At 38.9% G+C, this 27,220-nt stretch overlaps 1 protein-coding gene across 50 annotated transcripts in view; it reads right to left on the reverse strand.

Annotated features, from left to right (window-relative positions):
* TTN (titin) overlaps window positions 1-27,220 on the reverse strand; it is a 275,212-nt gene that overhangs the window by 199,637 nt on the left and 48,355 nt on the right. For 47 of the 50 annotated variants that reach the window (XM_053215372.1, XM_053215354.1, XM_053215355.1 and 44 more), the window contains 13 exons: window positions 26,781-26,969; window positions 21,300-21,356; window positions 7,550-10,318; window positions 6,493-6,771; window positions 3,901-4,464; window positions 3,074-3,355; window positions 2,699-2,977; window positions 1,969-2,247; window positions 1,593-1,871; window positions 1,187-1,474; window positions 794-1,072; window positions 420-701; window positions 49-327 (listed from right to left, as the gene is read on the reverse strand). In XM_053215372.1, coding sequence (XP_053071347.1) covers window positions 49-327; window positions 420-701; window positions 794-1,072; window positions 1,187-1,474; window positions 1,593-1,871; window positions 1,969-2,247; window positions 2,699-2,977; window positions 3,074-3,355; window positions 3,901-4,464; window positions 6,493-6,771; window positions 7,550-10,318; window positions 21,300-21,356; window positions 26,781-26,969 — 6,105 coding nt within the window. Of the gene's footprint in view, window positions 1-48; window positions 328-419; window positions 702-793; window positions 1,073-1,186; window positions 1,475-1,592; window positions 1,872-1,968; window positions 2,248-2,698; window positions 2,978-3,073; window positions 3,356-3,900; window positions 4,465-6,492; window positions 6,772-7,549; window positions 10,319-21,299; window positions 21,357-21,831; window positions 21,835-24,064; window positions 24,638-25,305; window positions 25,681-26,780; window positions 26,970-27,220 lie in introns of all 50 variants that reach the window. The other 3 variants (XM_053215382.1, XM_053215381.1, XM_053215383.1) reach the window with 2 other exon arrangements.

The following is a 27,220-nucleotide window of genomic DNA, read 5'->3' on the forward strand; positions in this document are numbered from 1 at the left end:
GAGTTGATTCTGCAGAAGAGCCAGTGCATCATTTGAACTGACACTAACCTCTTAAAGTCACCCGGGCACTGCAGGTGCTGCTGCCCACCTCATTGGTCACCCGACACTGGTATTCACCAGCATCTGCAGCTACAAACTTGAGGATCTGCAGGCTAACCAGCCGGTCCTGAACCAAGGTTTTATACTTCCTACCACTTCGCAGCGTTGTGTTGTCTTTGAACCAAGTGATCTCAAAGGGAGGTGTGCCTGCCACCTCGGCGAGCAACATGACATCGTATTCCTTCAACACCTCAATTGGCTTAAATTCCTTGGTAAAGTAAGGTGACTCTACAGAAGAGGAATTATTTTGAGTTAATGAGGGAGGAATCTATGCTACGGGCCACAACTTTGGTAAACCAAGGGGCAAGGTGGACACAAACCTTTGACTATTAAAATGCTACCACAGTGGTCACTGCCAGCCTCATTTTGAGCCTCACACATATATTCACCACTGTCTTCGATGGCAATGTCTGTAAGTCTTAGGACCGCAGTGGACTCCACAAAAGACATTTTGTGTTTGCTGCTCTCCTTAATTTCTCTATCGTTTGCAAACCATGTTATTTTAATCGGAGGGGTACCAGTTACTTTGCAGGCCAGCTGGGTGGCATCTCCCTTCTTTAACAACTGTGATGGCTCTAACTTTTCAACAAACATGGCCGGTTCTGTGGACGGAAGGAAGTTATGAAGAAACATGAGGAAGAGGAAAGAACCTAGAACGATGGCAGCACAAAGATGTCAAGAAAACAATGCAGACCTTTTACAAATAAGTTTGCACTGCACTCCACGCTTCCGGCGACGTTGCTGACTTTACAGGTATATGTGCCCGAATCGGAGGTTTTTACTGCATAGAGTTCCAGGGAACTTTCTAAAGCTTCTTTGGTAATATAGCAGCTCCCACCAGAAACAAGCTCTTTGTCACCCTTAAACCATCTGATTTTGAGAGGAGTGGACCCTTGGAAGGTACTCTTCAGGCAGACTGCTGAGCCAGGCAGAACATCCTTTGATGCAGGTTTAATTACAAAACTGGGTGGTTCTAAAGAAGGGGTAGAAGAAAGAATTTCTAAGAGTTAAGAGGCATGATCTAAGGGAAGAAGCCTTAATTGGAACATCGTCTACATTAGAATGAAATGCAAAGTGTCCAGCCAACCTTGCACAATCAGGGCTGCACTGCTGTCTTTGCTTCCCACGGAATTTGTGGCTCGACAGGTGAAATTGCCCGCATCGTTCATGTCTACTCTGCTGATCTCCAGAGAGGCCGTGCCTTCCACAAACGCTATTCTGTACTTGTCAGAAGAAGCTATTTCTCTACCATCCTTAAACCAGGACACCCTCATTGGGAGGGAGCCAGCGATTTTGCAGTCCAGCCTGCAAGTACTGCTAACAACGCTATCCATGTTGCGCAGGGGTTTGGTAAAAAATGGAGCGATGTCTCTATCTGTTCGTGGCACAAGAAGAAAAGAAAGATGAGCATGGAAAAGGGCTCGGTGGTTTCATTTTTGCTCATTTGTTGGGTTTCAAGGGAACTTGTGGCACAGGTTTCTGAAGATACTAACCTAACACAGTGAATGTTGTTTCACAGGAGCTGCTGCCCACTTCATTGGAAATCTCAAATGTGTATTGGCCACTGTCATGCAGTTCAGCTGAATAAAATTTGAGTTGGGCCACATTGTTTTTAAAACTTATTCGATACTTTTTACTAGCAACCAAAGGTCTCCCATCTTTGTACCATTTGGGCTTGAGTTCTGGGGTGCCTGTGACCGTGTACTCCAGTGTGGCTGGGTCTCCTGCCGTCACCTGGATCAGTTCTGCTCTCTCAACAATTTTGGCAGGTTCTACAATGGTATTAAATGGTTAGCATGCCGAAAAGTGCATTAAGGTTTTGCTTTAAATGGAAATATTGATTCTAAGTAAAAATGTTCCTACACGAACCTTTAACTATTAATTCCCCAACAGATGTTTGGCTTCCGGCTTCATTTTCAGCCAGGCATGTGTATTTGCCACCCAAACTAATCTGAACATCAGGGATTATCAGGACCGCAACACCATTAGAAAAGCTCATTTTGATTTTTCCATCTTCTTTAATGATCTCCTGTCCTTTCATCCATGCAACAGAAATGGGTTCTGACCCTCTCACGGCAGCTTGTAAGGTAACAGTTTGACCTGCTAGTGCAGTAAAATCATCTACTTTCTTTACAAAGGTTGGTGGTTCTAGTTAAAGAAAGAGAACAGACAAAACGTATCAATTCCCAAGCACTTTCAACACCATATACATCTAAGTGCTTTAATCTAGATTACATTTATCTTTCCAATATTGCTATCCCATGGTGTTGGCCAATTAGAAGAATATATTGAAATTTAAGAAGAATGACAACTCCATCCAAGAGAAAGAAGCATAGAAGACACATGGTTACCAGCTGACAAAATGATTATAGATTATTCCATAATCCACTTTTGTTATCAGAGATTAAATGTTTACAGTGATCTCAGAATAAAGACTGGATGAAGGTCACTGGCTTTGTCCCCAAGGTCCCAGGTTAAACCAAAGGTGAAACATATTTTCAAAGATTAGGAGAAGAGAAGGCACCAGCTTTCCTTCCATGGGTTAGGAAAGCTACCTTGACAATTTATTAAAGAGACATCATTATGTTCAAGCACTGACCTTTTAACAAATGTGTTGCAACGCAGCCACACTTCCCAACTTCATTAGCAACAACACATTCATAGTCACCCACGTCTGCACTATTGAAAGAAAATATCTCCAGGAACACAAGAGACTTCTGAGAAAACAATCTGTACTTTTTACTACTCCGAATTTGCTTCTTATCTTTGAACCAGCTAATTTCAAATGGTCCAGTGCCTGAGACTTCACACTGAAGAAGGGCATTCGTTCCTCTCACTATATCTGCAGGCTCAAGAGTTTTGATGAAAGAAGGAGGCTCTACAAAAGCACGAAAGCATCGTATAAGTAACGGGTTACCAGCAATTAAAAAGAAAATCTTGTCTCAGAAACACAAAGGACTCTGAGTAAACAAACCTTTGATAACTATTTCGGCACTGCAACTGTCACTGCCAACATCATTCACCGCTTCACAAGAGTAATTGCCACTGTCTTCAACTTTCACATCCGTAATATCAAGCACAGCCTCAGAATTGACAAAAGACATTCGAATAGTGTTACTCTCATTAAGTTCTTTGTTATTTTTAAACCAAGTAACCTGGATCACAGGTGAGCCTTTCAGCTTGCAATGGAGGCGTGCTGATTCACCTGGGAGCATTAAATAAGAGGGATCCACCTTCTTCACAAAGGATGGTGGCTCTACAGGAAGTTAACAAAAAAGAAAAAGGAAAGAGATCTGAAGCATAAACTCCACAAAATAAAAGTAGACATATTACAACCAAAAGACACAACACACATAAAATATCTCGATAAAAGTTCTGTAAAGGTTATGGTGCACTCAATAGCTCTCCCTGTTTCCATGATTATAAAACACTTTCCCAGTCTCTCAATTAAAAAACAAACAAGCAAACAAACAAACAAACACAAAACAAGCAAACTCGACTTACACAAAATACAATTTTATAAAAGAAGACAGTCAAGGGTCGCCTAGACACTCGACGTTCTTAGAAGAAATTTTAAGCAAGCTTTGTTAATGGCAGACAGCTTTAAAAGAACAAAGTGATTTCCAAAGAAGATTGAAAACATAAAATCAAACAATGCCAGGATTTCCCCAAACCAAAACAATTTCTTGGATGAAATTATTTTAATAATAAAATGTAGGGGCTGCATTGTTTGCCAAAGATTTTCTACAGCAGCATCCTTAAAGAGAAGGAAGCAAAAGATAATATTCACGCATTTCTTACCTCTGATAGTCACTGTGGCTGAAGAGGAGCTGCTCCCAGCCTCGTTGGAAGCTGTACAGACATAGGTTCCTGAATCTTTTAGTTTGGCCAGAGGGATCTCAAGCGATGCTATTTTATCTTCAAAATAGATCTTATAATCTTTCCCAGGGGGAAGTTTTTGCCCATCTTTGTTCCATGTCACTGTAACTTTTCTGTCTTCGTCTACTTGGCACTCAAGGCGGATCTTCTTATTGATAGCTGATTGCACAGGCTCCAATTCTTTAATGAAACGCGGCTTGTCGATTATGATTAACTCAGCTTGGCAGATGTCAGCTCCAAACTTGTTAGAAGCTTTACAAGAATAAACTCCTCTATCTTGAACTGTAAGATTTGAGAGTTCTAAAATGTGTTTGTTTTCTGCATCTGAAATCTTGCGGTTAGGGGAAGGCGATAGTGCAGCGCCGTCTTTCTGCCAAATGGTTTCAATCACGGGGGTCCCTAACACTGTGCAGAGGAACTTGGCTGTCTTACCCACAAAAGTTGTAATGGACTTAGGTCTGGAGTAAAAGCTTGGTGGATATGCCTCTGCAAAAGAAATTTTTTCAACGTTACATTTTGTCTCCACGGAAGCTCTTGTTGTAACTATATATTCTAAGAAAGGGAGGAGATGAGTTCTATATTTAGATAGACATGAGACATTGTTTAAGATAGGATAATAAGATGAAAAGATCTGTCCAAGGAAAGGGATGAGTGAGTTCTTTATAGAGGAGCGAGACAACACCTTATGTCTCTATTAAAGGAAAGAACAAATGTTGCTTTATCTAGCAGCAACATCAACTTAATACAGTTAAAAGATTTGTCCACTTTAGTAGTTGATTAGTTGTCTGAATTATTTGATAGGTAATTCAGCTGCTACTTTAATTCTGTAAATTAGAAGACTGTGTAAGAAGATACAGAAAATGCACCTGACTCTTCTGAAGAGTAGGGACATTCATTAAGTGATAAGAAGATCAAGTTAGTGTTGTGAAGTTGCTCTAACCTTCATGTCAACCATCAGCAACTCCTTAAATGGCCCAACTTTGAATTCATCCCCTAAATCATTTCAAACTTGTAAAAATATTTACACCAGTAATTTCCCATTTTCATTCTGCACTTTGAAGGAAGCCTTTCCAATTAAAAAAAAAATCTCTTCCTTCTTTTGCTCTTGTTATTTGAAAGTTCAGGTATTAGTCCTGTTACTGAACTGGCCTAATTTGGGAGAAGAGGTTTTCAAAAGTGTCCTTAAGAATACTGCCATGTAGTGGTTGCATGGAGACTCTTTGATCACAAAGTGAAACCAATAGATGGGTTATCAGGGATCTGGGTTTCAGATTTTCTGATATGTAAAATAATTGCAGAGGTGAGGAAGCTACAGGGAACCCTGACTTTTCCAAGTCAAAGAGATGTGCTGTTTTTGCCTTTCCCCTTCATGCTTCTGTTGGAAAAGACCTGGGACTGTCCCTCCCAGATATTTAATGCATAGCTTCTCTCAAAAACACAGGTCATTGCTACCTAGACCCTAAGCCATAGTTGTTTTGTTTTGTTTTGTTTTGTTTTAATGTTCATTTGTTTATTTTAAGGCAGAGATAGAGAGCAAGCAGGGGAGAGGCAGAGAGAGAGGAAGAGAATCCCAAGCAGCTCCGTGCTGTCAGCACAGAGCCCAACATGGGGCTTGAGTTCATGAACCTTGAGATTATGAACTGAGCCAAAACCAAGAGTCAGATGCTTAACCAACTAAGTCACCCAGGCACTCCTCTAAGCCATAGTTTATAGTCATACTTTCCTTTGGAAGGAGAAAGCAAAAGAGAAAGAGACAAAGAAAAGGAAAATGTTATACATTTTCTTTCTTTCTTCTTTAATCTTTCTTTCTTTCTCTTTCTTTCTTTCTTTCTTTCTTTCTTTCTTTCTTTTTCTTTCACTAATGAGGGAATTCAAACACTCAATGAGCATTAACTACTCAAAAGTTATGCTGTTGGTCAATTAGGAAACTGAGAACAGAATATTTATATAGTTGCCCTTATTTTTAAATTAATAATAAAGCCTAGGGTGAGAATCCTAGTTTGTAGTCCTGTATTTTTATTAGGATTTAACTTTCATTTTTTATGATTTGGCTTTTTTCAGTTTGTAATTCTGTTCTTAACTGGTTAACTGGTTCCAAATGATTAAATACATTGGGACTTTATTTTTTAGTAGCACCAAAGTGTCCTGAAATTTTTCATATTAAGTGCCACGCCAGGCCATGAGGAGTTATCCAAGGCATTTCCACAAAGCTAGTCATTTTTTAAAATAGAATGAACAAAACAACACCCTAAACCAAGCTTTCAGGTGCCACTGGTCACTTGATTCCTTGATGTTGTTTTCAAAATAATGTATTTTTATTTTTTCTTTAGTTGCTCTTAGAAATATGACTCTAAATAATGAGTTCTTGTCCCCCTATAGACTCTGCAGTACCTAGCCACCGTATTATAACTTGGCTATTGGTCTCTCCAGTTGGTAGGACATACTGCACCTGTGTAAAGAACAAAACAGGCAATGGTATGCAATGGGACAAGCACCTCAATGTATGTCATTTACCTGTCACAGTTAGGGTGGCCGTACAGCTGACACTGCCGTACTCGTTGGAAGCTTTGCAGGTGTACTCGCCACAGTCAACAACCTGGGCTCTCAGGATTTCCAGGCTGGAGACGTAATTTGAAGATCGGATAGAACACTTGTCACTTTCATAAATTTCTCGGCCAGCTTTAAACCACTGGAAGCGGACATTGGGGGCAGTGTGGATCTCACAGGTGAATTTGGCCAGGTGGCCCAGAGCTACCTCCAGGGGCTCGATTCTTCTCCTGATCACTGGGGCGGCTGCAAAGGGAAGCAGAGTCCATTAGCATGCCTCCTTAACAGGCACACCAGCTTTCTTCTAACTTCTGTTGCTGTTAATGAAGGAAAACAGTTGAAATTGATGAGATGGATTGCAGCATTTTAAGACAAGTGACTGGAACGTGAGAACAATCATTGAAGGTAAAAGAAGACAATAGGTAGCTTTTAACATCGTCAATCATTACTCTGCAGTGAATTGTGAAAAAAATGATTAAAAGGTGATGCTATGGGCTTACATGCATAACAACATGATGTACTCTAAATATACCATGCTGGCTAGGTACACTGTGAATAGCATTTCATAATGTGATATACTAAATACAGTGATGAAGTGAAAACAGCATCAAAAAAGAAGTAAAAATACGAAACACAAATGGACAATTAATCATGGTTATTTTGAGTTTAGGGATTAGACTGGCAATTTCAGAGGAGCTAGGTGTTCACTGACAGCTTTTATTGCATATTATTAAAGTATTTTGAAGTAAATATAAACTAAAAAAACCTGTTGGTATTATGAAACATATGAAAATACGTTTTATTTTAAAAATAAATGGCAACGTAGAGATGATGTACTACCCTGTAAGGCAGTCAGGAAAAAGGAGAAGAATTAATAACCATGATTATGTCTGTGATGTCATTCTTACTCTACACAAATTGCATCCTGGCAGAGGCAGGTAAGTGAAAACTCAGTGATGAAAACTAAAACATTACGATTCAGTGATTGTTAGAGCGCGACCCACTTCATCCTTAAAAATCCAACCTCTTTTGACCACAGTGAGTTTTGCTGAAGTTGCTGTGTGTCCATGTTCATTCAAGGCCTCACAGGTATATGTTCCTTGATGTTCTTCTGTATTTACTTTGTCGATTACTAGCATGTATATATTTTGATCTTGTAAACACTTGAACTTTTCATCTGAACGCACCAGTTTGCCCTCATAATACCAATTCACCTCTTTGGCATTTGTTATGGATGACGTGAGGTTGACAGGGTCACCTTCCTCCATAGTAGTGTCCACCAAGGGCGTGTGTATGACAGGACCATGTTCTTGGACTAAGCTGCCCTCATTTTCCTGTACCTCTTCGATGCCAACCTCCCTGGTACCACTTCCGGGGGACTTTCCTTTTTCCTCTGATGGTTCTGGTGTCTCATCAGGGATAGCAGCTGAAGCAACCTCATCAGGGACAGGTGTGGTATCTTCAACTTTGATCTGACTTTCCACATGGAAACAGCTGACCTCTTCCACAGAGACGAGATATTTAGATTCGACTTCGGGTTCTCTGATTGTTTCGACCTTCTGTGAAACTGAAAAAGGACCCATTTCTCCTTGCAAGCCTGTTTTGCCTCCTTTCTGGATTCTGGGATCCTCAGCTGTTAAGATGTTTATTTCCTCACATATAATAGAGCACAAAGCATCCTTAAGTTCCGTTCTCAAGTTAGCCATTTGAGGATCAATGCCTTCAATAGCAATGGTTAATTCTTCTGTTAGCGACTTCACCGAGGTAATAAGGTAGGTGCACATAATGCGTTTGGGCTCTTGGGTGAAGTTTATGGCCTTGATCTCCACCCTTTCAATGTTTCTTAACCATTCAGAGAAAAGACTCGGTTGCTCACTGGCCACTGCTGCTTGCAAAGCCCTGCGGATCTGAATTTTGAGGTTTAATCGTTCTTCTGGAATTCCAGAAAGCAAACTTTCCTTAGAAAGAGTGTCACTTACCTGCACCTCTTGCACACCATTTATCACCATGGGCTCTTTTTTACACTCACTGGTTTGGTTCAGGGGCGCTGCCAGGTTGTCAGAGTGCTCTTTGAGCAGTACCTGCTTTTCCTCACATGCTAGCGGAAACCTTAGGGACTTGCCTTCCTCAGTCCTGGCTGCAAATTCTTGCACTGCACTTTCCAGTTGATCTGTACTTTCCATCAAAGTTTCACCTTCTGAGCATGTGTGTTCTGAAGGGATCTGGGGCTCACAGTTGACCTCAGAGATTGTGATGTCAAGACCCTTGAAACTTTCCATGCTGCCCTCAGCTAAGCTCTGACTCAGGATGAGAGCACTTTGTTCCTCCTGCTTTTGCAGAATCACTCTTTGCTCAGTATCCATTGCAGATACTGTCTTTTCTTTTGGTAAAAGTACTTCCTCAGCCACAGAGGTTGGATATGAATGGACTGGAGCTTCTTCGATTGAAGATTGTGGATAACTCCCTTCAGGTTCAGCTAATAACGTTTTCAGAGGCTCCACTGGTAATGAACTAATTTCCTCTATGGAGAGAGCACTTGGGAAGACTTTTTCAGTATCTGATAGGACCCCCTGTGACTCTGGCTCTTGAGGCACTAGAATATCTTCTTTGGGGAGGGTTTTCTGCGCCTGGACAATCTGCAGCTGTAAACTGGGAGACGGTTCCTTGATAGACTGAACATGAAGAGTGCCATTGATGGAAAGAAGTTCCCTGGTGCTGTCTGCATTAGACATATTCTGCTCCAACGTGACTGTGGATTGCAGTTGTTCAGCCACTAAAGTAACTTGGCTACTCAGTTCTTTGGTTTTAATCACACGCTCATAAGAAAGCTGCTGGTTTTCTTCTGCAATTAAAGCAGCTTTCAAAACAGTATCCTTCACAAAAGCTGCAATTTCCTGCTCGGAGTCAAATGCCTCAATGGCAGGATCCTTTAACGACATCGGTGGAAAATCTTTAGTAGCCTCTGGCATGGGCTTTGCTTTACTGGGAGCATCAGTCACGTCTGGGTCTTCCAGAAGCACGAGAAGCTCTGCAGCACAGGTGGACTCACCCCACCTATTCTCTGCTTTACAGACATAGAGGCCACTATCTTCCCTCTGAGGGTCATTGACAATGAGCGTCCCGGAACCATCAGGATTATGAATGATGGTGTAATAAACACTGGTGTAAAGCTGTTTGTTTTCTTTGAACCACAAGACAGTGGGTGCAGGCTCTCCAAGTACTGTGTACTCAAAGATGGCAGGGAGCCCCTGAGCACAGTGAATTGGTTTGAACTCCTTAACAAAGTAAGGAGGACAGGGACCCTCAAACTTGTCCAGAATTTCTTCCACTGGTTCTGGTTCTGTCTCTTTGTGCCCCTCTCCTTTGGAACTTATTTTTAGATAGGCACTGCATACTGTCTGTCCGTATTCATTACTGGCAATGCATGTATACTCTCCCTCATCCTCAAATTTGGTGAACAGAATGATCAGACTATGATCATTACCATCGAAAACAAATTTGTAGTCAGCAGAAGGGATTAACATCATTCCATTGAAGAACCACTGAATTTTAGGCTTGGGAATGCCAGTGACAGTAACAGACAGTTTAGCCACATCCCCTATGCTTATTTCAACATTTGACACTTCTTTGATGAAAACTGGAACATGGCCTTCCTTTTGGGAATCAAATTTCGTTGAATGAAATGGAGGTTCAGACAAAAGTTCAAGTGTTTCCTTTCTATTAGATAATTGAAGGCCAGAGCTATTGGTTTGGAATCCTTCTTCCTCAGCAGACAGAAGAAAACTAGAAAACTCTGTATGGGGAAAAATTATTATTATTTTATTATCAGTTTTACTTAACAACGACAAAAATATAGAAGTCAAAGAATTATGTACCAGCTGGTGGCCTTCTTCTGCTTTATTCCTGGAATCGCTAGCGCATCTTGAGATTTACCAAAAAGCACATTCCTAATTTTTTTAACCGTAGCTAATTATATCATATTATATAATTATAGATACTGTACTAATGCAACTTTCAATCCACATCACTTGGGTTAGAGTTTACAAATTTTAAAGCTGTTTTATGAGTCCCTCTTTGTGATATAAGGTTTGAAAACCTGCTGCCTCTATATTTATAATAAAAGAATCCAGGATTATTTAAATCAATTTCTAAAAAGATCCAGGATAGTTATTTACATTTAAGAATTTTCTTGAGTTCAGAATGATATCTATCTTCAAATTGAAGACCAATGATTTCCAAAATAAAACATCTATGTTCCAGTTACTGCTTATAAACTGAAGCTACTCTTAAAAATAAGAGGCTACAGAAAATACTTAATTTGAATTTGTAAGAGAACCACCTCTTTCAGTTACTAGAAATCCAGGCCTTCTTTTGCCGTGTAAATGGCTATATTATTTTAACAAAGCTTTTATAATAAGGCTTTTGTTGTCAAGAAAATGGGAGAAGGAGAAATGAAAGAAAACAACTCCAACATTAAAAACTGGATTGTACTTTATTGTGTGAGAAATACCTACACACCATTATGGAACAGAAAAACAAAAGAGTGAACAACGGGTATTCTTTAAACAGGATCATGGATGACAGGACGAAGGGCTTAATTTGATAACAAGGAATTCAGCTTTTCATTAAATCTGTTAGGAATGTAGAACAGCTCTGTTGTTAATTGTTTTATTACCTTCCCCCAAAGAAGTATTATTATTTTATTAATTCACTCCCTTTGCATCACATGGAATAGCCAGGCCTTAATTCCTTTCTGTTCTGGTGTGGAAGCATTAGAAGTCATGACTCTAGTGTCTGTTGGCTTTAAATGTACTGGCAAACATTATCTACAGCATGTACACCACATACTTGGTTATTTATTTTTTCAATTAGTAAGCCAGAAAACCGTTGATTAATTTCATACACTAATGGTCACCACTTAACTTTACATTTAATTTGTAACATATAACTGATGTCCACTTTCCCTTCACTTGAACTCCCAAAATACCTGGAAAGGGAATGAGTGTGAATATAGTTAAATTACCCCAATTCACTAATATGTTGAAATATTTTCAGTTGTTTTCCCTTACTTCTAATATGGTGTTTTGACCATAAAAAATACAATAAATAAAATTCAAATGTGCTCAAACATGAAAGGTATAGTTAAAAATACATGTAGTAGTGGCAGCTAATAATTATGTCTAAACTCTAGTATACATAATACAATGAATTCTTTATCCAGCATCAGGGAAATTAATATTTCAGGCTTTTAAGTTATATGCCATTGACTCAGAAAAAAATTCTACTCAATTATCTACAACAATAAGTAAGCCAAGACTTACTTTTCTTTATTCAGTCATTGTTATTATTCTGAATATCCTCAAGTTCAATGCATTTGAAACTAAAAATTGTAACGAGCAAAATCAAATTCTTCCTTCCTGTCAATTTGATAAAATGTTCTTTCCTTCCCTTCCCTTCCCTTGTCCTTTTCCCTTTCCTTCCTTCTTTCCTGAAACAGGTTTTGAACTGCCCCACCACTGTGCCAGCTATTGTCATGTTTCTCATGACCTGAATTTCTAATTTATTGAAACATCCATTTTGTAACTAGGAGTAGAATAAATCCCTAAGTCCCTAAAGGGATTGATGATGTGATATATTACATTATACCCATACTTATTACCACAGATATTGTGTGCTCACTGGTTGAAACAGAAATGATTGTTCCACAATAGTATATCTGGATGAGTTATGGTGACTCAAAACAGGTAAAACAAATGTTAAATTTTTTAGAATTAAAAGCAATATGTTTAATATGATCATGGTACATAAAAGTTGCTCACTGCAGGGACAAATACAGCTGTTAGGTAACAGTGAGTAATTTAGAATTAGACGGAGGAAAGATTCACAACTTCAGTATTATATTCTGTTGTTTTTCTCATCATTTGTTGCAAAACTAAAATTTATCCTAAACTATATTAAGAAAAGTTACCATTGGAATAACACAGAATCACAGAGTTGAACAATCACCTCTGAGGTCTTTTGGTCCAACTCCTCATTTTCAGTTAAGAAAACTGAATTTTTTAGTATTTATTACATCTTTCTGTAAGAAGATTCAGGTTCACAGTGATAACATAGACACATTTTTAAGGATTCTGTGAATTTATTAGAATTATAATTTTGAAAACAAATTCACTTTAGGAACATATATACATCTTAAATTTGAATACTTATGAATTTCTAGTTTTAAAAATGAAATTCAGTAAAAATGACAGGAAAGCTTAATATCTTATTTGCATATAATCTGAAATACAAATTACCATATTGCTCACTACTAAAAATGTCCCCCCTTCTTTTTTCTAATTTTAAAGACTCTGAAATTGGTCTATGGTTTAAAATCTGTGTATAAATGTAACATAGTAGTTCCCACCCCTGCCCCCACCCTCCCCACTCCAGGCCAATATCAAATGCTGTATTTCACACTTGATGCCATTTTAAAAATTGAGAAAATAGGGTATTCCCAAAAGTGGAAAGATTTTTCTTTGCATATTTTGCAAATGTCTAGATGAACTCCACCCAAAAAAGAAAGCACCATTGGTCCCTGCAAAACCAGCAAGAATTAAAATATTTAAGAAGGGGGACATTAATACTGAAAATATTTGTAAAAGAGCCAAACAAATATATTAAGATCGCAAGGTAAAACAGATTATAGAGTTAGTCATCAACTGGGTGAAGCTGGTTTCTGTTGTTTGTTTTGTCTATTCTAAGTCCAAGTCAGTATGCATGGATTTGGATGCAAAGAGGTTATAATTTCAAAACTGACTTACACTCAGAGCGGAGAGGAAATTTACCTTACCGATTTGTCCGCGTGGTCATGTGACACGGTCTTCCATCTTACGTTTTACTTTACTTAAATAGCTTATCTGCTAAAAGAGAATGCATTCTACTGAAACTCTTTTGCGGAGGAGGAACGAGGGTAAAGCAGCAGTACAAAGAGTTAGGTGGCCACAGAGATATTTAATTGCGTTTGATGCTTCACAACAGAGTTGACACAGTGATGGTTCCACAGCTTAGATGACAGACTATTTACATGTATTACAAACACAAGATTTCTCCAGAGAGAAACTGTTTTCCCAGGCATTTTCCACGTATTGAATTCAAATCGAGTAGACCTATTTGGAAATTTATTGGATCGATCTAATTTGGGAAATCTGGAGCACTCGAATCGATTCACTACTTACTGAGGCACCGAAACATTGCACAGGAAACTAAGTTAGGGTGAGGGCCGCACAGGTCTCCGCCATTCCTGACTTGTTTGTAGCCACACACCTGTACTCACCTTCATCATCTTTTACTAAGCTTGTTATGAATAGGTTGTGGAACCCTATGCCACTTTCCTCAGCGCTGAACCTTGTACCTTGCACCAATCTCCCATCTTTGTACCAGTAAACCGTGGGTCTTGGAGAGCCACGAACTAAACACTGGAAATAAGCTGCGGTACCTACAGGTGCATAACAGTCAGAAATACCTTTGATAAATCTGGGAGGCCCTTCCACCACCTGAAATTCAAAAAAGCTGTCTGAATATTTGCTCTTTAGGACTAATTCTTCCTTCAAACTGCTTAAAGTCACTTTACTTTTCTTTGTCGTCATAGCAAACATTTCAGAATCTCCCATGGTGAGGAATCCCCGGCAGATAGCCTCTCCTACTCGATTGATAGCTCTGCACCTATATGTTGCACTGTCAGACGGACAGACATTTCGAATTTTAAGGGTGTGACTTCCCTTCTCCTCACTGATCACATATTTGATGTTATCTGGCTCGATACACATATATTCTTTATACCATTTAACTTCGGGACTAGGGATGCCTATGACTGAACATTTGAACACAGCGTCTGAATTTTCTGGAATTTTAAAATCACAAATAGGCATTATAAAGCGAGGAGGCATTTCAAATACTTCTAAATCAATTTTTAAATCTTTGTCTTCTTCTTCCCTTGAAGCCATACTTGGATCTGCTAAATTCAAAGGTAGAACATCCAGACTCACAATCATGCTTTTATGATCAGGAGTAAATTCAGGAACTGTGACTATTTTCACTTGCTTCTCAAATTCCTTAACATCCTTTTCACTTAATTCAACTTCCAGGACAATTTCTTGAGGAGAAGGTGTTCTGGACGATGTAGTGTTTTCCAAATCAAACTCCATGACATGCTGATGTGTTACTGGAGGTGGGAGAGCCACTGCTGTTTCTCTCTGGGGTACTATGTCTACACTGGCAAAGCTCTTTGCTTCCCCTATGATGTTTACTGCATGGCACATGTACTCTCCTGCCTCTCCTTTTTGAATGTTAGAAATTTCCAAAGAACACACATTACCCACCCTTTCTATTTTGATTCTTTCATCTGGCTCGAGCAAAGATTTGTTTCGATACCATTTCACACCAGGAACTGGAATGCCCTCAACTTCAACAATGAAGCCTAATGTTGTGTTCTCATATATCTTCCTTTTGGTCAGAGGCTCAATAAAAGATGGGGGCATTTCATTGTCTTTTGGTTCAATGGCTTCATTGGGTGTGCCAAATGAATCAGAACGCCCTAGTTCATAAGCTGAACTTCTCTCTTCTGTAGGTGTATGAAAATGTTCATTTGGTGTACTGTCCTCCCTTTCTGTTTTTGATGAGTATCTTTTAAAGTTTCCAGTGGGGTTTGGTCCTCCAGTAGGAATAGAATATTTTTCAACCGTTTCTCCTCCTAAAGGTGTAGAATATCTCTCTAGTGTCTCTCCTGGGGGTGTAGAATATCTCTCTAATGCCTCTCCTGGGGGTGTGGAATATCTCTCTAGTGTCTCCCCTGGGGGTGTGGAATATCTCTCTAGTGTCTCCCCTGGGGGTGTGGAATATCTCTCTAGCGTCTCCCCTGGGGGTGTGGAATATCTCTCTGCTACCTCGCCTTCGGAAGGTGTTGAGTACCTTTCGGCAGCTTCCTCTAAAGGTGTGGTTCTTGCAATAGTCTCACCTCCTGAATTTGTTGAGGATTGTTTAGTTGCATCTGAAGGAGTAAAATATAAATCAGGAGACTTTGGAGTTTCAAAATGTTCAACAGAGGATGGTGGGGTATAAAACTGATCTAACTCAGGGATCTCTTCACTGCTTGTACTTCCCACATCAATCGAAATATCAGATTCAGGAGAAAATGGGCGACCTAATGTTTCCTGTTGTTGGTTGTAATATTCATACACAGTGCTGAAAGTTACTTCTTCAACCTCCATTGATGTGATTGATTCACTCTGAACATGCTTTGCCTTGCATGTGGTGTCTTTCATTTCAGGAACTTGGTGCTTTCCAGCAGCAAGTAAGTATTGTGTTAGGGAGGTCTCAGAGTCCATTACTTCTGCTGTATGTGCTTCATCCAATTTAGGTAGATTTTCAGACAAACAAGTTTCTATCTTTCCTTCTTCAGTAGTGGAGAAACAAGTTTCATTCTGAACTTGAACTTCTTCATAGCATTTTTCTTTTCCAAAGGCATCACTTTTTTCACTAGTTTGTTCATTTGGATTCTGCTGTTCCTCAGTCATCAAGAATGGAAAGCTCAAGGAGACTTTTCTGTGGCATGTGGCTGCCTCATGATCATCACCACCTTCGTGGTCTCCCAAAATTCCAGTGATGTATCCCTGTGTCTCTCCACCCTGCTTTTGAAATGGGGCCAACTCTGGTTCCAAAGTATGCTCTTCTTCCACTTCATGAACCTCTAAAAGCTTTTCCTCACTTGCTGCTTTTTTCAAATGTGAAATGAAACTTCTATCTCCATTTTCTAGAGAACCTTTTTTCTCAGAAATATCCATTTCTCCAACATCAGTAGATGAGGTTTGAAGTGGGGCCCATGATTCACTGTGGGTTTCTTCAGAAAATGATTTAAGAGAAATATCAGTATGTGAAATTTCCAAATTGTGTTCCTGTGTATGTTTTTCCAAATAAAAGGTACTTTCATCCAAATGACTTTTCTCCATCACAGTCCTATTTGAAAACCCCTGACTGGAAGAAATTTCTGGATTGGTGAATATGTTATCTTGCACACTTTTAGAGGTATTTTGTGTTTCGGATTGCAATGTTTCAGTGCCAGCAATTTCTTCTTGGTAAGGTGTTTCCTGCTGCCTAGCTTCTTGCCCTTGAAACTCCTTTGCTGGATCTCCTATATGAGAATACATTTGTTTTAGATCAAATACAATGTTCTCAGCACCAGCTATTTCAGAAGCAGGACGTTGGATTTTAAAGTATGCTTCTGGTTGACTGCCATCTAATGCTTGGAATTTTATATTTGCATTTTCTATTTGAGAGTGGAATTGCTTTAAGTCAAATGTAATAGGTACTTCATGTTCAGTCCTTTCAGAAATTGTAGACTGATCTAGAAGACCTGTTTCTTTTGGTTGTTCCCTCTCTTGTACTTCAAATTCCTTAAGAGTTTGAGAAGAAAGCAGCTTTAAATTCATCACAATGTCAGAGGAATCTGGTTCAGTGTTTGGAGACATTGTCTCTGCCTGACTTAGGTTACTTGATCTTGAGTCTCTTGGCTTCAATGGAAAATCCCTGTCACCAAGCTTCCTTTGAGGAGGATTGACAAATTTCCTGGTACATCTTTTTTCTAGAACCCCTTTTTCTACACGTTGTAAGTTTTCAAATGCAATGATTCTATGCTTCACTTTTTTTCCCGGGTAATACCTCTCTTCACCCAGGGGTTCTTCATACACAATGATAGATGGATCTTTTGTATCATAACTATCAGAAGTTCTCTCAGAGTAGATATTTGGTAAATAGTCACGTAGGGCATATTCTTGCACATCTTCCCTTTCTGCTTCAAGTTTTCCAAAATCATTTTTTACCTCTTTTCTAATTTTTTTAACTTCACTGATATCCTCGACAAATGGATAAACAGTACCCTCTACTTGGTACCGCTTTGATTTTTCACTTATATGTCCCTCTTTCCCCTCACCCTGATATTGTACGAGTTTGGCTCTGACAGGCTTGTTAATTTTTGTGGCTCTAGAAGCACCCTGCATAAATCTAGGTAGTTTTTCTCTGGAATATGTGCAATGAACCTGGGCTTTCTGGTCTATCTGTTCAGTTGTCTCAAAGCTTTGAAAACATTCCCTTACAGAATATTCTTTTATATTGGATTGGGGAGTAAAAGGACCAGGTGGGTAATCATAAAAACGCGCCCTCACAGATTCTCCCTGAATTTGTTGATTTTTGGAATATTTTGCATAAATTCCACCAATATCTCCTAATCGACTATATTCCCTGTGAGTGTCAGGTTCCACTGTCAGATCTGAAACACTCTCAGCTGTTCCTGAATTGTTTTCAGCAACACACTTATATTTTCCAGAATCTTGAGAATTGAGGTCATTAATATATAATCTGTGGCTAAAATGAACTTCTTCAAACTGAAACTTGTGGTTCTGCTTTAACATGACTCCATTTTGAAACCATGTTACAACTGGCTTAGGCTCACCAGATAACAAACATTCAAGTATTATGGAACCCCCCTCTCCACACCTGATATGCTTCGGCATTCCCTGTAACATTTTTGGTGGCTCGTTAGTAATATCAGATGAAAATATAAATTTGTGTTTTGGTGACCAAGAAGCTTCATCTTGAGGTCTTGCTTTAGCTCCCAGCTCCTCGGGGTGAAACAGTTCTCTGGACTCTTTATCCTGTTCTGGGGTGGGAGTAGCTGCTGTTATCTGAATTTCTACAGGGAAGGAAAGCAATTCTACATCTGCAGAGGGAGGACATGGGGGGTTAGCGTGTAACATATGGAGATTTGTTTGGCCCTTTTGTCTCAAAGATGGATGAATGCCTTTTGTTTGGTCAAACACCAATGCCAGCTCCTCTTCCTCATCCGTGTACTCATGAAACACAGGGACTCTATGTGCTTCGACACCGTGCCCTTGTTTTGCTTTCACTTTAAGTGTGCCAGTTGTTTTTACTGTTCCATATTGGTTAAACAGCACACAGGTAACAGAACCTTCGTTTTGAGGAAGAACAGAAGAGAAAGTTAATATTGAATAGTTTTCCGAGGTCTGAGAGATATAGCCTCGGTTCCGGGGGATTGGTATATCATTGCTGTACCACGTCACTATGGGTGGAGGATATCCTTGAAAGTGACACACAAATTTACAACTGTCCCCTTCATAAACTTCTTGAGATTCAATTTCTTGAAGAAATGAAGGTGGGCAACGTTGTGGATGCTTTTGGAAAGGACTTTCATAAAATCGTGCATTTTCTTCTTCTTGTTCAGGTTTGAATTCATCAACTTTTGTGGAAACAGAATGCTGTAATTCTCTCAAATCATCCTTTCTTATTCTCACACTATCTCGTTCTTCATTTTCTTCAATATTTATAACTGGACCAACAGATTCACTGGCATGTGGCATAATAACTTGGGGCACCTTTTCAGGAGTCTCATAGATTTCCTCGTTCTTATTTACAACAGTGATATATCTAGATGACTCTCCAATTTCAGTTTTGGTCATAATTTCTTCAAGTGGTTTTCTTGCTCGGGTCTCCTCACTTACTAGAATCTGACCATATAAATGGTCTTTCTGTAGATTTTCTCTTAGAAATGCCTCTTGGCTCATTCTTATTTCAGTCTGGAGAATTTCTTCATCAATAGTAGTTTGAAAGCTTGTGGGAGGTTCTCCAGATGCTACATTTTGATCCATTTGATTAGAAAGGACATGTGGATTTGGGACAATACCCTCGCTTGAAGGATCTACCTTGTCCCTACCTTCGGCTAGATCAGATACAGACCTGCTTTCCATCTCCTCTCTAGACAGCAGAGTGTCTTTATCGCTAGCTTCACTTCTCAGAGTTCTCGAGCTGATTTCCAATGACACTTCTGAAAGAGATAATTTCTTTTTCTCCGTTAAGATTTTTCTAGCCTCCCGTAAACGTTGCAACTTCGTTTTGGTCTCCTCATCCAGGAAGCTTTCACCTACATTAAGCCATTCCCTTAGGTCAGGTTTACTTTCTAAATATTCTTCATCACACAGAAAGTCAGTTTTCTTGCCTGGACTTACTGTCTTAAAGTGTATAGTTCGCATCAATCCCATTTGTTCTACATCTTGTTTTTTGTTAAAGGGAGAGCCCGTAAACCTCAGGCCTACCTTTATCCTGTCTTCTCTCTTTTCAGCTAAAGCCTCCATATTCTCATGTGTCTGTTCTGCCCTTTTCAGAAATTCTAAACATTTCTCATCTTGCCCTTTTTGCATAACAAGTAATGATGCCGTTGATTCAGCGGACCCTTCACTATTAACTGCCAATAATCTATAACTTCCAGAATCTCTGTGCTGGACACTTTTAACCTCTAAGCTGGAAGAGTGATGATGTAAATCACTCTCAGTTTTTATAACCCGTCGAAGACCTGTTGGGATAGGTCGGTTGTTATGAAACCAAGTCATTTCTGGAGTTGGCCAGGCAATTAATTTACACATGAAAACAACGGGTTCGCCCTCTAAAACATATTGAAATGTAAGTTTTTGGGTAAAAGAAGGCTTGAAATATTCGGGCCAGGAGCTTGTAGATGATATTCTACTTGCATATCGTTTAGCAGCCATGGAGCTGTGATCGAAGTCTTCAGAATCTGAAAAGGCGTCACGTGCATCTCTTTCTGAATGTTCAGATTCTCCCTCAGAGGACAATTCTGAAAGAAAAATTAAATTATAAAGCATTTTACTATTTTCCATAGTATTTGAAAAAGTTGAAAATAAATGAAATTGCAAAATAGGAAATAAAATAAAATGCATGCTACAGATTCTCACAAATCCATAAAAAAAATTCACTCACCATATTTGTTCGAATAAACGCAACACCATGCTCTGTTTAAAAGATTCTGACACGAAAATCGTTCGTTGTCTGGTCTTTTCTTCAAACTGTTGAAATTTCTTCTTGAACAAGCAAAAATGCATTTCAAAATAACATGTTCCTGTGCATGTTTGTTTTGAGAGCGGGAAATCTTTGTTCTTTTGGTGGCTAAGAGGAAAATCTTACCTGACTTGCAGAGAGTGGAATAAACGCCCTTTCTGATCCTTTTGATTGTTGGATTAAATTATTATCTTTTTGAGCATTAACTATTTAAAAAAATCTGCAAGAACTTTAACCATAAGTAATTAGCTAAAATAAAATGAGAAGGCGTTTATTCGAACTAATACAGCCATAAAGTCACAACGTTACGCAGAGAAAAGCAGGCAATAATGATCACGTAAGGCAGCTATCTGCAAGCCAGTGTAAGAGACAGATCAATGTTAAAATGATGTATGTGCATGAAGTGTAAACCAGAATGAGAATGTAACATTTTCACACATCCTAAATGAAGTAGCATTTCAATCATCATAATTCATTCATGACATTGCATTCTGAGACTGACAGCTAGGTGATTGCCTATTGTTCAATTTAACTCGCTGCGATTTTGAAAACAAACTTCCACTAATTGATTTCATGCATTAAGATGACAACTTTTTCTGATACACACTTATGAAAATGGCTGCAAACATGAAGTTGAAAATGGCTGATAAATTTTAAATATAAGACTTTAAATCACTGTCAAACAAATTACTGTGAAATGCATGTAACCATCAGCATACTAAACCAGGCATGCGACATAGTAATATATACTCTAAGAGATATATTTGTACATCTATGTCATTTTTCTCAATATTACTAAGAGAAAGTAGGCAGGTCAAGGATTCTATTAATCCTTCAGAATTTCTACTTAAATCTCACATCCAATATAACAATACCTTTCATCTCCACCTCAATCTCCTCTTCAATCCTTCCGTGCAAAATTGATTCTGGGGCTAAAATGGGAAAACATATAAAGAGATTTTAATGATTAACCTGATATACTTTCTGCCTCAATTCATATATTCATATAATTATAATTTCCTCTTCATTCTAGTAACAGAAAACTACGTCCCCCAAGTGCACCCAAAAAATCCATGCCAGACAAATCAATGAGCTGATAAAGTACATGACAATGTTGGCAGAAAGATTTTAAAACATTTTTATTTTAGGTTCTCTATGAAATTTCCACTTTTAGTTTCATAACTCCCCATGCCTTTACATGCATTCCAAAAAGCAATCCATCAACTAAAGGAATATTCTCTTTTTTAAAAATAAAAATGTCCTATCGATGGAACACTTGCTAAGAGAAGGAATCACATTTAGAAGGAACATGCATTTTCTAACTTGCCGCCTTTTGCCGAGGGCTATTCTCAGGTTTTCCTGCAGAATTAAGCGTTTCCTGCTAGTAAATATGCCTTTCATTTGGACCACCTTTAAAACTTGAGACTACACAAAGTCTGGTTACATATTAAGGAGCAAAACAGAGTCCTCAAGTCAAAATAGCTTTTATTATATAGGGAAAAGGCGCAGGCTTTAGACACAATCATCTCTGGGGCAGCTTCCTGGGAAAGGTGGGTGCCTTGGTTCCCTCTTGTTCTTCTGTCCATCCGTGTGGAACTGTGTGGGAACGCGGGACTCCGTGGCTCCTCCGTTCCTTGTGGGCTTTGGCATGAAGTGAATGACAAACTTGCTGTTTTACTTGACGATTCTCTCTTTACTTCATGGGTTGTTTTATTTTGTGACTCTTTGTGTGTTTTAAAACTTTTAGTGTCTGAACCAAGGGCAATTTTTGTAACTGTTCTGGTTTGCGATTCGTTTGCTAGGTGAGAATAAAGTTAGGAAAAGTAATAAATTAGCTGTGTTTGTAAGAGTAAAACACACACTGAATTTAGAGAAGGTGATGTGTCATTAGGATGAGAAGGAAAGCAGCATGTTAGTTCCCAAACTAACATATGATATATCTATACTTTTACGTACAGAAGAACTACTCAAACAGACTTACAGGGTTTACCTTCCTACTTGATCTTTGTGGATAACTACTCTGCCTACGTAGAGTTACAAGGCCAAAGTAAAAGAGGAACATGTAAAGACTGGTCTTATGTGCAATAATTAGATAACTGTGCCTGATCCTTCATTCTTCAAACACTTAAAAGTGGCTTATCTTTTCACTTTCTTAAGTACCAGTGAGGCAGTCTGGTCTTCCCAAGAGAAAAATGCTCATGCTCCAAGAACACTTTAATGATATAATCCATTAGAACTGAGTGAACTAGAAATCCTGTGGCAAAAATGTCCAGCTTAAATCCACTCTGGCCATGTGCTGATCGAGCATGTACCATGGCCCTACATTCCTTAGGAAACGAATTGAAAGACCTACATTGTTCCTACCTCCACAACACAGCCAACTCTCAATTATATGGCTGCAGAAACCGTCATCGTTGTCACCACATCACCTCCAGATAAATAATCACTATGTGTGATTATTGCACTAGCCAGCAGCTATGGTGAAATTGAGGGTCAACTCTTTGGATGGTGGGATTTTCCATCTAATTTGCATAACTAGATCTCAGTTCTGGAGCTATTCCCTTTGAAGCCTATGAAAATGTTACCAGAAAGAGCTACAGAACAAAATGTCAGATTAAGAGATAAAAAAGACTCCTTTGGGAGAATGAGGATTACAGATATATTAAATGATACATGAGACTCTGTCAAAATTCAGAGCCAAGATGGCTGTCATATAGGACTGTACTATCCCCTGCTCGTCTCTAATATTTCAAAAATGGATGGAGAGATCAGAAAAGACCTTGAGGCCACAGGTCTCCACCGACCCCTGGAGATGCTAGAACTTCTTCCATCAGTTACCTTTCACGGGACTCAGTAAAGACTCTTTGCTTACAGACATACAGCATGGGATTCTAGCACCTGAAGAATAACTTTCCTGTTTCATTAGTATCTAAGAGGAGGTCCATGGATAAAAGGAAGAACTTATCTTTTCCGAGACAAATTTATTCATTCCCTTCCAGACATGGTGGCAAATCAAGCACGATAACAACAAAAATAATAATCTTGCCATGAGATAATTCTAGAATTCCAGGAAGATCTGAGACTTTGAAGCAGCAGCACCTATTAAGAAATAGCTATAGACTCCTAATTTTGGTCCAGACAGAGCCCTATCATTATCAGTGCACAATTTTCTATTGCTCCTTATAAACATCTAGAACTTCCAGATCTGCAAACAAAGGGCAGATGAGAACTTTTGAGCCTCCTAATATTAAAATAATTAAATTTAAGCTTGGCGCAGTATCAGGCACAATAATAAATAATCAATAATTGATTAACTGTAACAGCTTGACCTTCTTCAGTGTGCCTCGTAGGGGGCATATTTGGGAAATACTAGGAAAAGCATCGCACGTGAAATAAACCATAACCTTCCGAAATGAGATTTGAAAGTTACACTTCCTTGAATCTAGACTGGAAAGTTAAAAATGTTCATCACAAGTCTGGCCAATAACTTGGCTGACTTTCGTGAGTCTTTTACGAATAGAGTGCTAAGTTAGAGATATTCTAATTAATATATTCATTGATTCAATTTGCACAGCAGAAAAGCTGCATAAAGCGATGGGGATGAAATGAAGCAAGTCAGAGCTAAAAGCCAAATAAGCACCTTCTATGCTTAGTACTGCTGACGTTGTCTTCTCTCCATACTCATTGTGGACACTGCAGCTGTACAGTCCTTGGTCTACCAGCTGAACGTTACATATGATAAGAAACTGAATATTTCCACGTTGTGACTGCTTCACTCTTTCAGAGTCCTCGATCTTTATGCCTTCGTGAGTCCAGGTTACATCAACAGAGGATTCATCTTGTAAGACACAGAGGAATTCAGCAGTGTCGCCGCACCTTACAGAGAGGTCCTGAAGCTGCAGGAGAATCTTTGGTGCCTCACCCACTGCCTCTTCAGCATAGTTCCCAGATAACTCAGTGCTTTCTGCAATTTGTGAAAGGGACGCAGTGTGGCGCAACTCTACATTTTGAACCGATGCAGCTGTGTGGATGGAACTTTGAGATACACTTTCAAAAACCTGTGATTCATATTCATATGATGATCCTTGAAATGACTTAATTTCGTTTTGGGATAGTTTGCTCTCCTGCTTTGTGAAAGAGGAATCTGCCACTGCCTGGGACTTGGTGGACTCTCTTACATCTTTCCCAGAACTCTGCCTAGCTAGGGCTTGCACTGTATAATCAAGTGACAAGAAAAAGAAAAGAATATTAAGATCTAAGCTTTGTCACTTGGTTAGGTTAGTAACATAAAATGGCATGGAAGATGAAGATGGAAGACGTCATTGTCACTTAGAAGCAGCATGCCAAATGGAGTATGCTCTAGGATGTCAGATCATACAAAAGAAAGTTCATTCCCAGTGACCCAGTGATGAATGGATGATGAAGGCTCATGCGATGCCATAGCGTCTCTGCGTCCTTCCTTCTGTGGTCACTGCAGCTAACCAGAGTTACATAGTCTCTCCCTCTCTTTCTCTCTCTCTTTTCCCTCTCCTAGGATACCATTTGTCCTTCTTCTTCTGCATACTTTATAAACAATATACAGCAAATGGATCATTAATGATTCAACCACGAGATGTTGTTTAGAAAAGTAAAAACATCAAGCAAAGCTGATGCCTTAAAAAATACTAGTGTACTACGCAGAATATACACTTCAGTGAGATTTTAATTGCATAGGTTAACCCATAATTGAGAACTAAGGAGGACTTGTTGGGTGTTATTTTATTAGTAAATTATCGACTGACCACACTATGCAATGAGACAAACAGTAGAGACTCTCATTAGTAACAGTGGGAGTAGGAGGTATGAAGCAAATCCAAGTCTTTAAAGCAACATGAGCTTTACCTTTTGGAGTCACTGTGAGTGTAGCTGCACATGAGGCTTCCCCAGCACTATTGGCGGCTTTGCAAGAGTACTGCCCAGCATGCTCTGAGTAAGCATCAACTATAAGCATTAAAGCCATGCCTGTGGACTCCTCAAAATGGAAAACTACATCTTTTGTTGGTAGAATTGGCTGCTGGTTATAAAACCACTGGATTTCTGGCTTGGGAATGCCAAAAACCCTTGCATGAAATCTGACTGTCTCCCCGCTGTGCACCCTGAGGCTTGATAGAGGCTGGATGAAGATGGGCTTTTGGCCAAGGGAGTCCTTCTTAAATGAAACTGACGAAGAAACATGCCATTGGGAGTTTGATGTAACTTCTCCAAATTTGCTAAATCCTGAAAAGAAGCATGCCAACCTTTAATGTCTTACCCTGCATTGAAACCAGAACTCATTTGGAGTTGTCTACAGATCTGTCGTAAATTGTAATGGTGGACTAGAATCCAGACCAATCTTAATGCCTTGTCAACGTATGACATTATTGGTTCCAAGTCACACATGTTCACTTCCATTTTCCAGACAAACAAATGGAGACATAAATAGTCTAAGAAACTTACTGTATTGTTTGTGAAGGCAGTAGTGAAGTACACAATTTAGTTTAGGTATTCTTGTTTTCTGTTTTTATTTTTTTCCCCTCTGGTTATAAAATCAGATTTTCTATTTTGTAAACCACTTTAAATTGATTATTAAGAAAATATCTGATTATTATTGTATTTAAAATTAAGGGAAAAATCAAAGTTGCCTTCAATCCTTATGTATTTGTATATAGTTAAGAATACATAGACTAAATTAGCTCAGCAAAAATAGTCTGACTGTATAAAAATATTGTTGTTATCTTGTTTTGAATCAAAGTGCTCCCCACTGCCAGGGAAGTGTTTCTGATTGCAGTTTAAAAGCCCCAAATATCAGAAATGCTAAACCATCTTTGGACTGGGCCCCTTAACCTGAAGGCATTCTTGGAATGATGGCGAATGCATCTAGATGGTGTCCAGACCCGAAATCATCCTCTGTAGCTTCTGTGAACTCAGAATTGTGTCAAGACAATGGGTGGATAGTAACGCTGGCATTAAAAAACATTTTTTTTTAAATTTTCATCTTAGCTAAATGAGAAAACAAATCTATCTAAGTATTTCTTTAGCATATTTCTCTCCATTCTGATACATGCTGATCAGAAAGCATGAAAGCTGGCGCGGAGAGCAGTACATTACAAAACAGTATAAAGACAAAGCAGGGCAAAATAGAAAATGATGGTTTGTGATTCATCATGAGATGGGATAAAAGAAAAGTAAGAATGTCGTATATAACATGGAAACAATTAGTTGCATTAAAAGAGAATGGTAGGGCCAATGATGGTTTACATGGAATCTTTAGTGATTGTTACTGGCATTGTAAGATTAGATCCATATTTAAATGTGGTTCTTAAAGTTGTTTACTGTACCTGCCAGTCTCAAGTTGGCTGTGCTTGATACTTGACCAACAGCATTATTAGCAACAAAAGTGTAAGTTCCTTCATCTTCCGGAAAAGCTTCAGCAATTTCCAGTTGGTAAGTGTCTTCAAATTGAGTCATTCTAAAGAACCGAGATGGCTTGATTTTCTTGTCTTTGGCGTACCAAGACACTTTTAGATCTGCATCACAAAAGAAAAAAAAGATATTTAAAATCACAAAAAGTGGTGGATGATTTTACCTGCAAACACAGTATTGATTACATTGTTGACTACATTTCATATTTATCTTAATAACATTAGATTTCCCTTTTGGGCTTGCCACATCTGCTCTTTTAGGTTTCCTTTTCATCTTTAAGAAAAACATGATTCCAGAAAAATCCAGCTTATAGACTGGTTGTAATATTTGAACTTTTATAATTTTAATTATATTC

The sequence above is a fragment of the Acinonyx jubatus genome, chromosome C1 (genome assembly GCF_027475565.1).
Source record: "Acinonyx jubatus isolate Ajub_Pintada_27869175 chromosome C1, VMU_Ajub_asm_v1.0, whole genome shotgun sequence".
NCBI classification, from domain to species: domain Eukaryota; kingdom Metazoa; phylum Chordata; class Mammalia; order Carnivora; family Felidae; genus Acinonyx; species Acinonyx jubatus.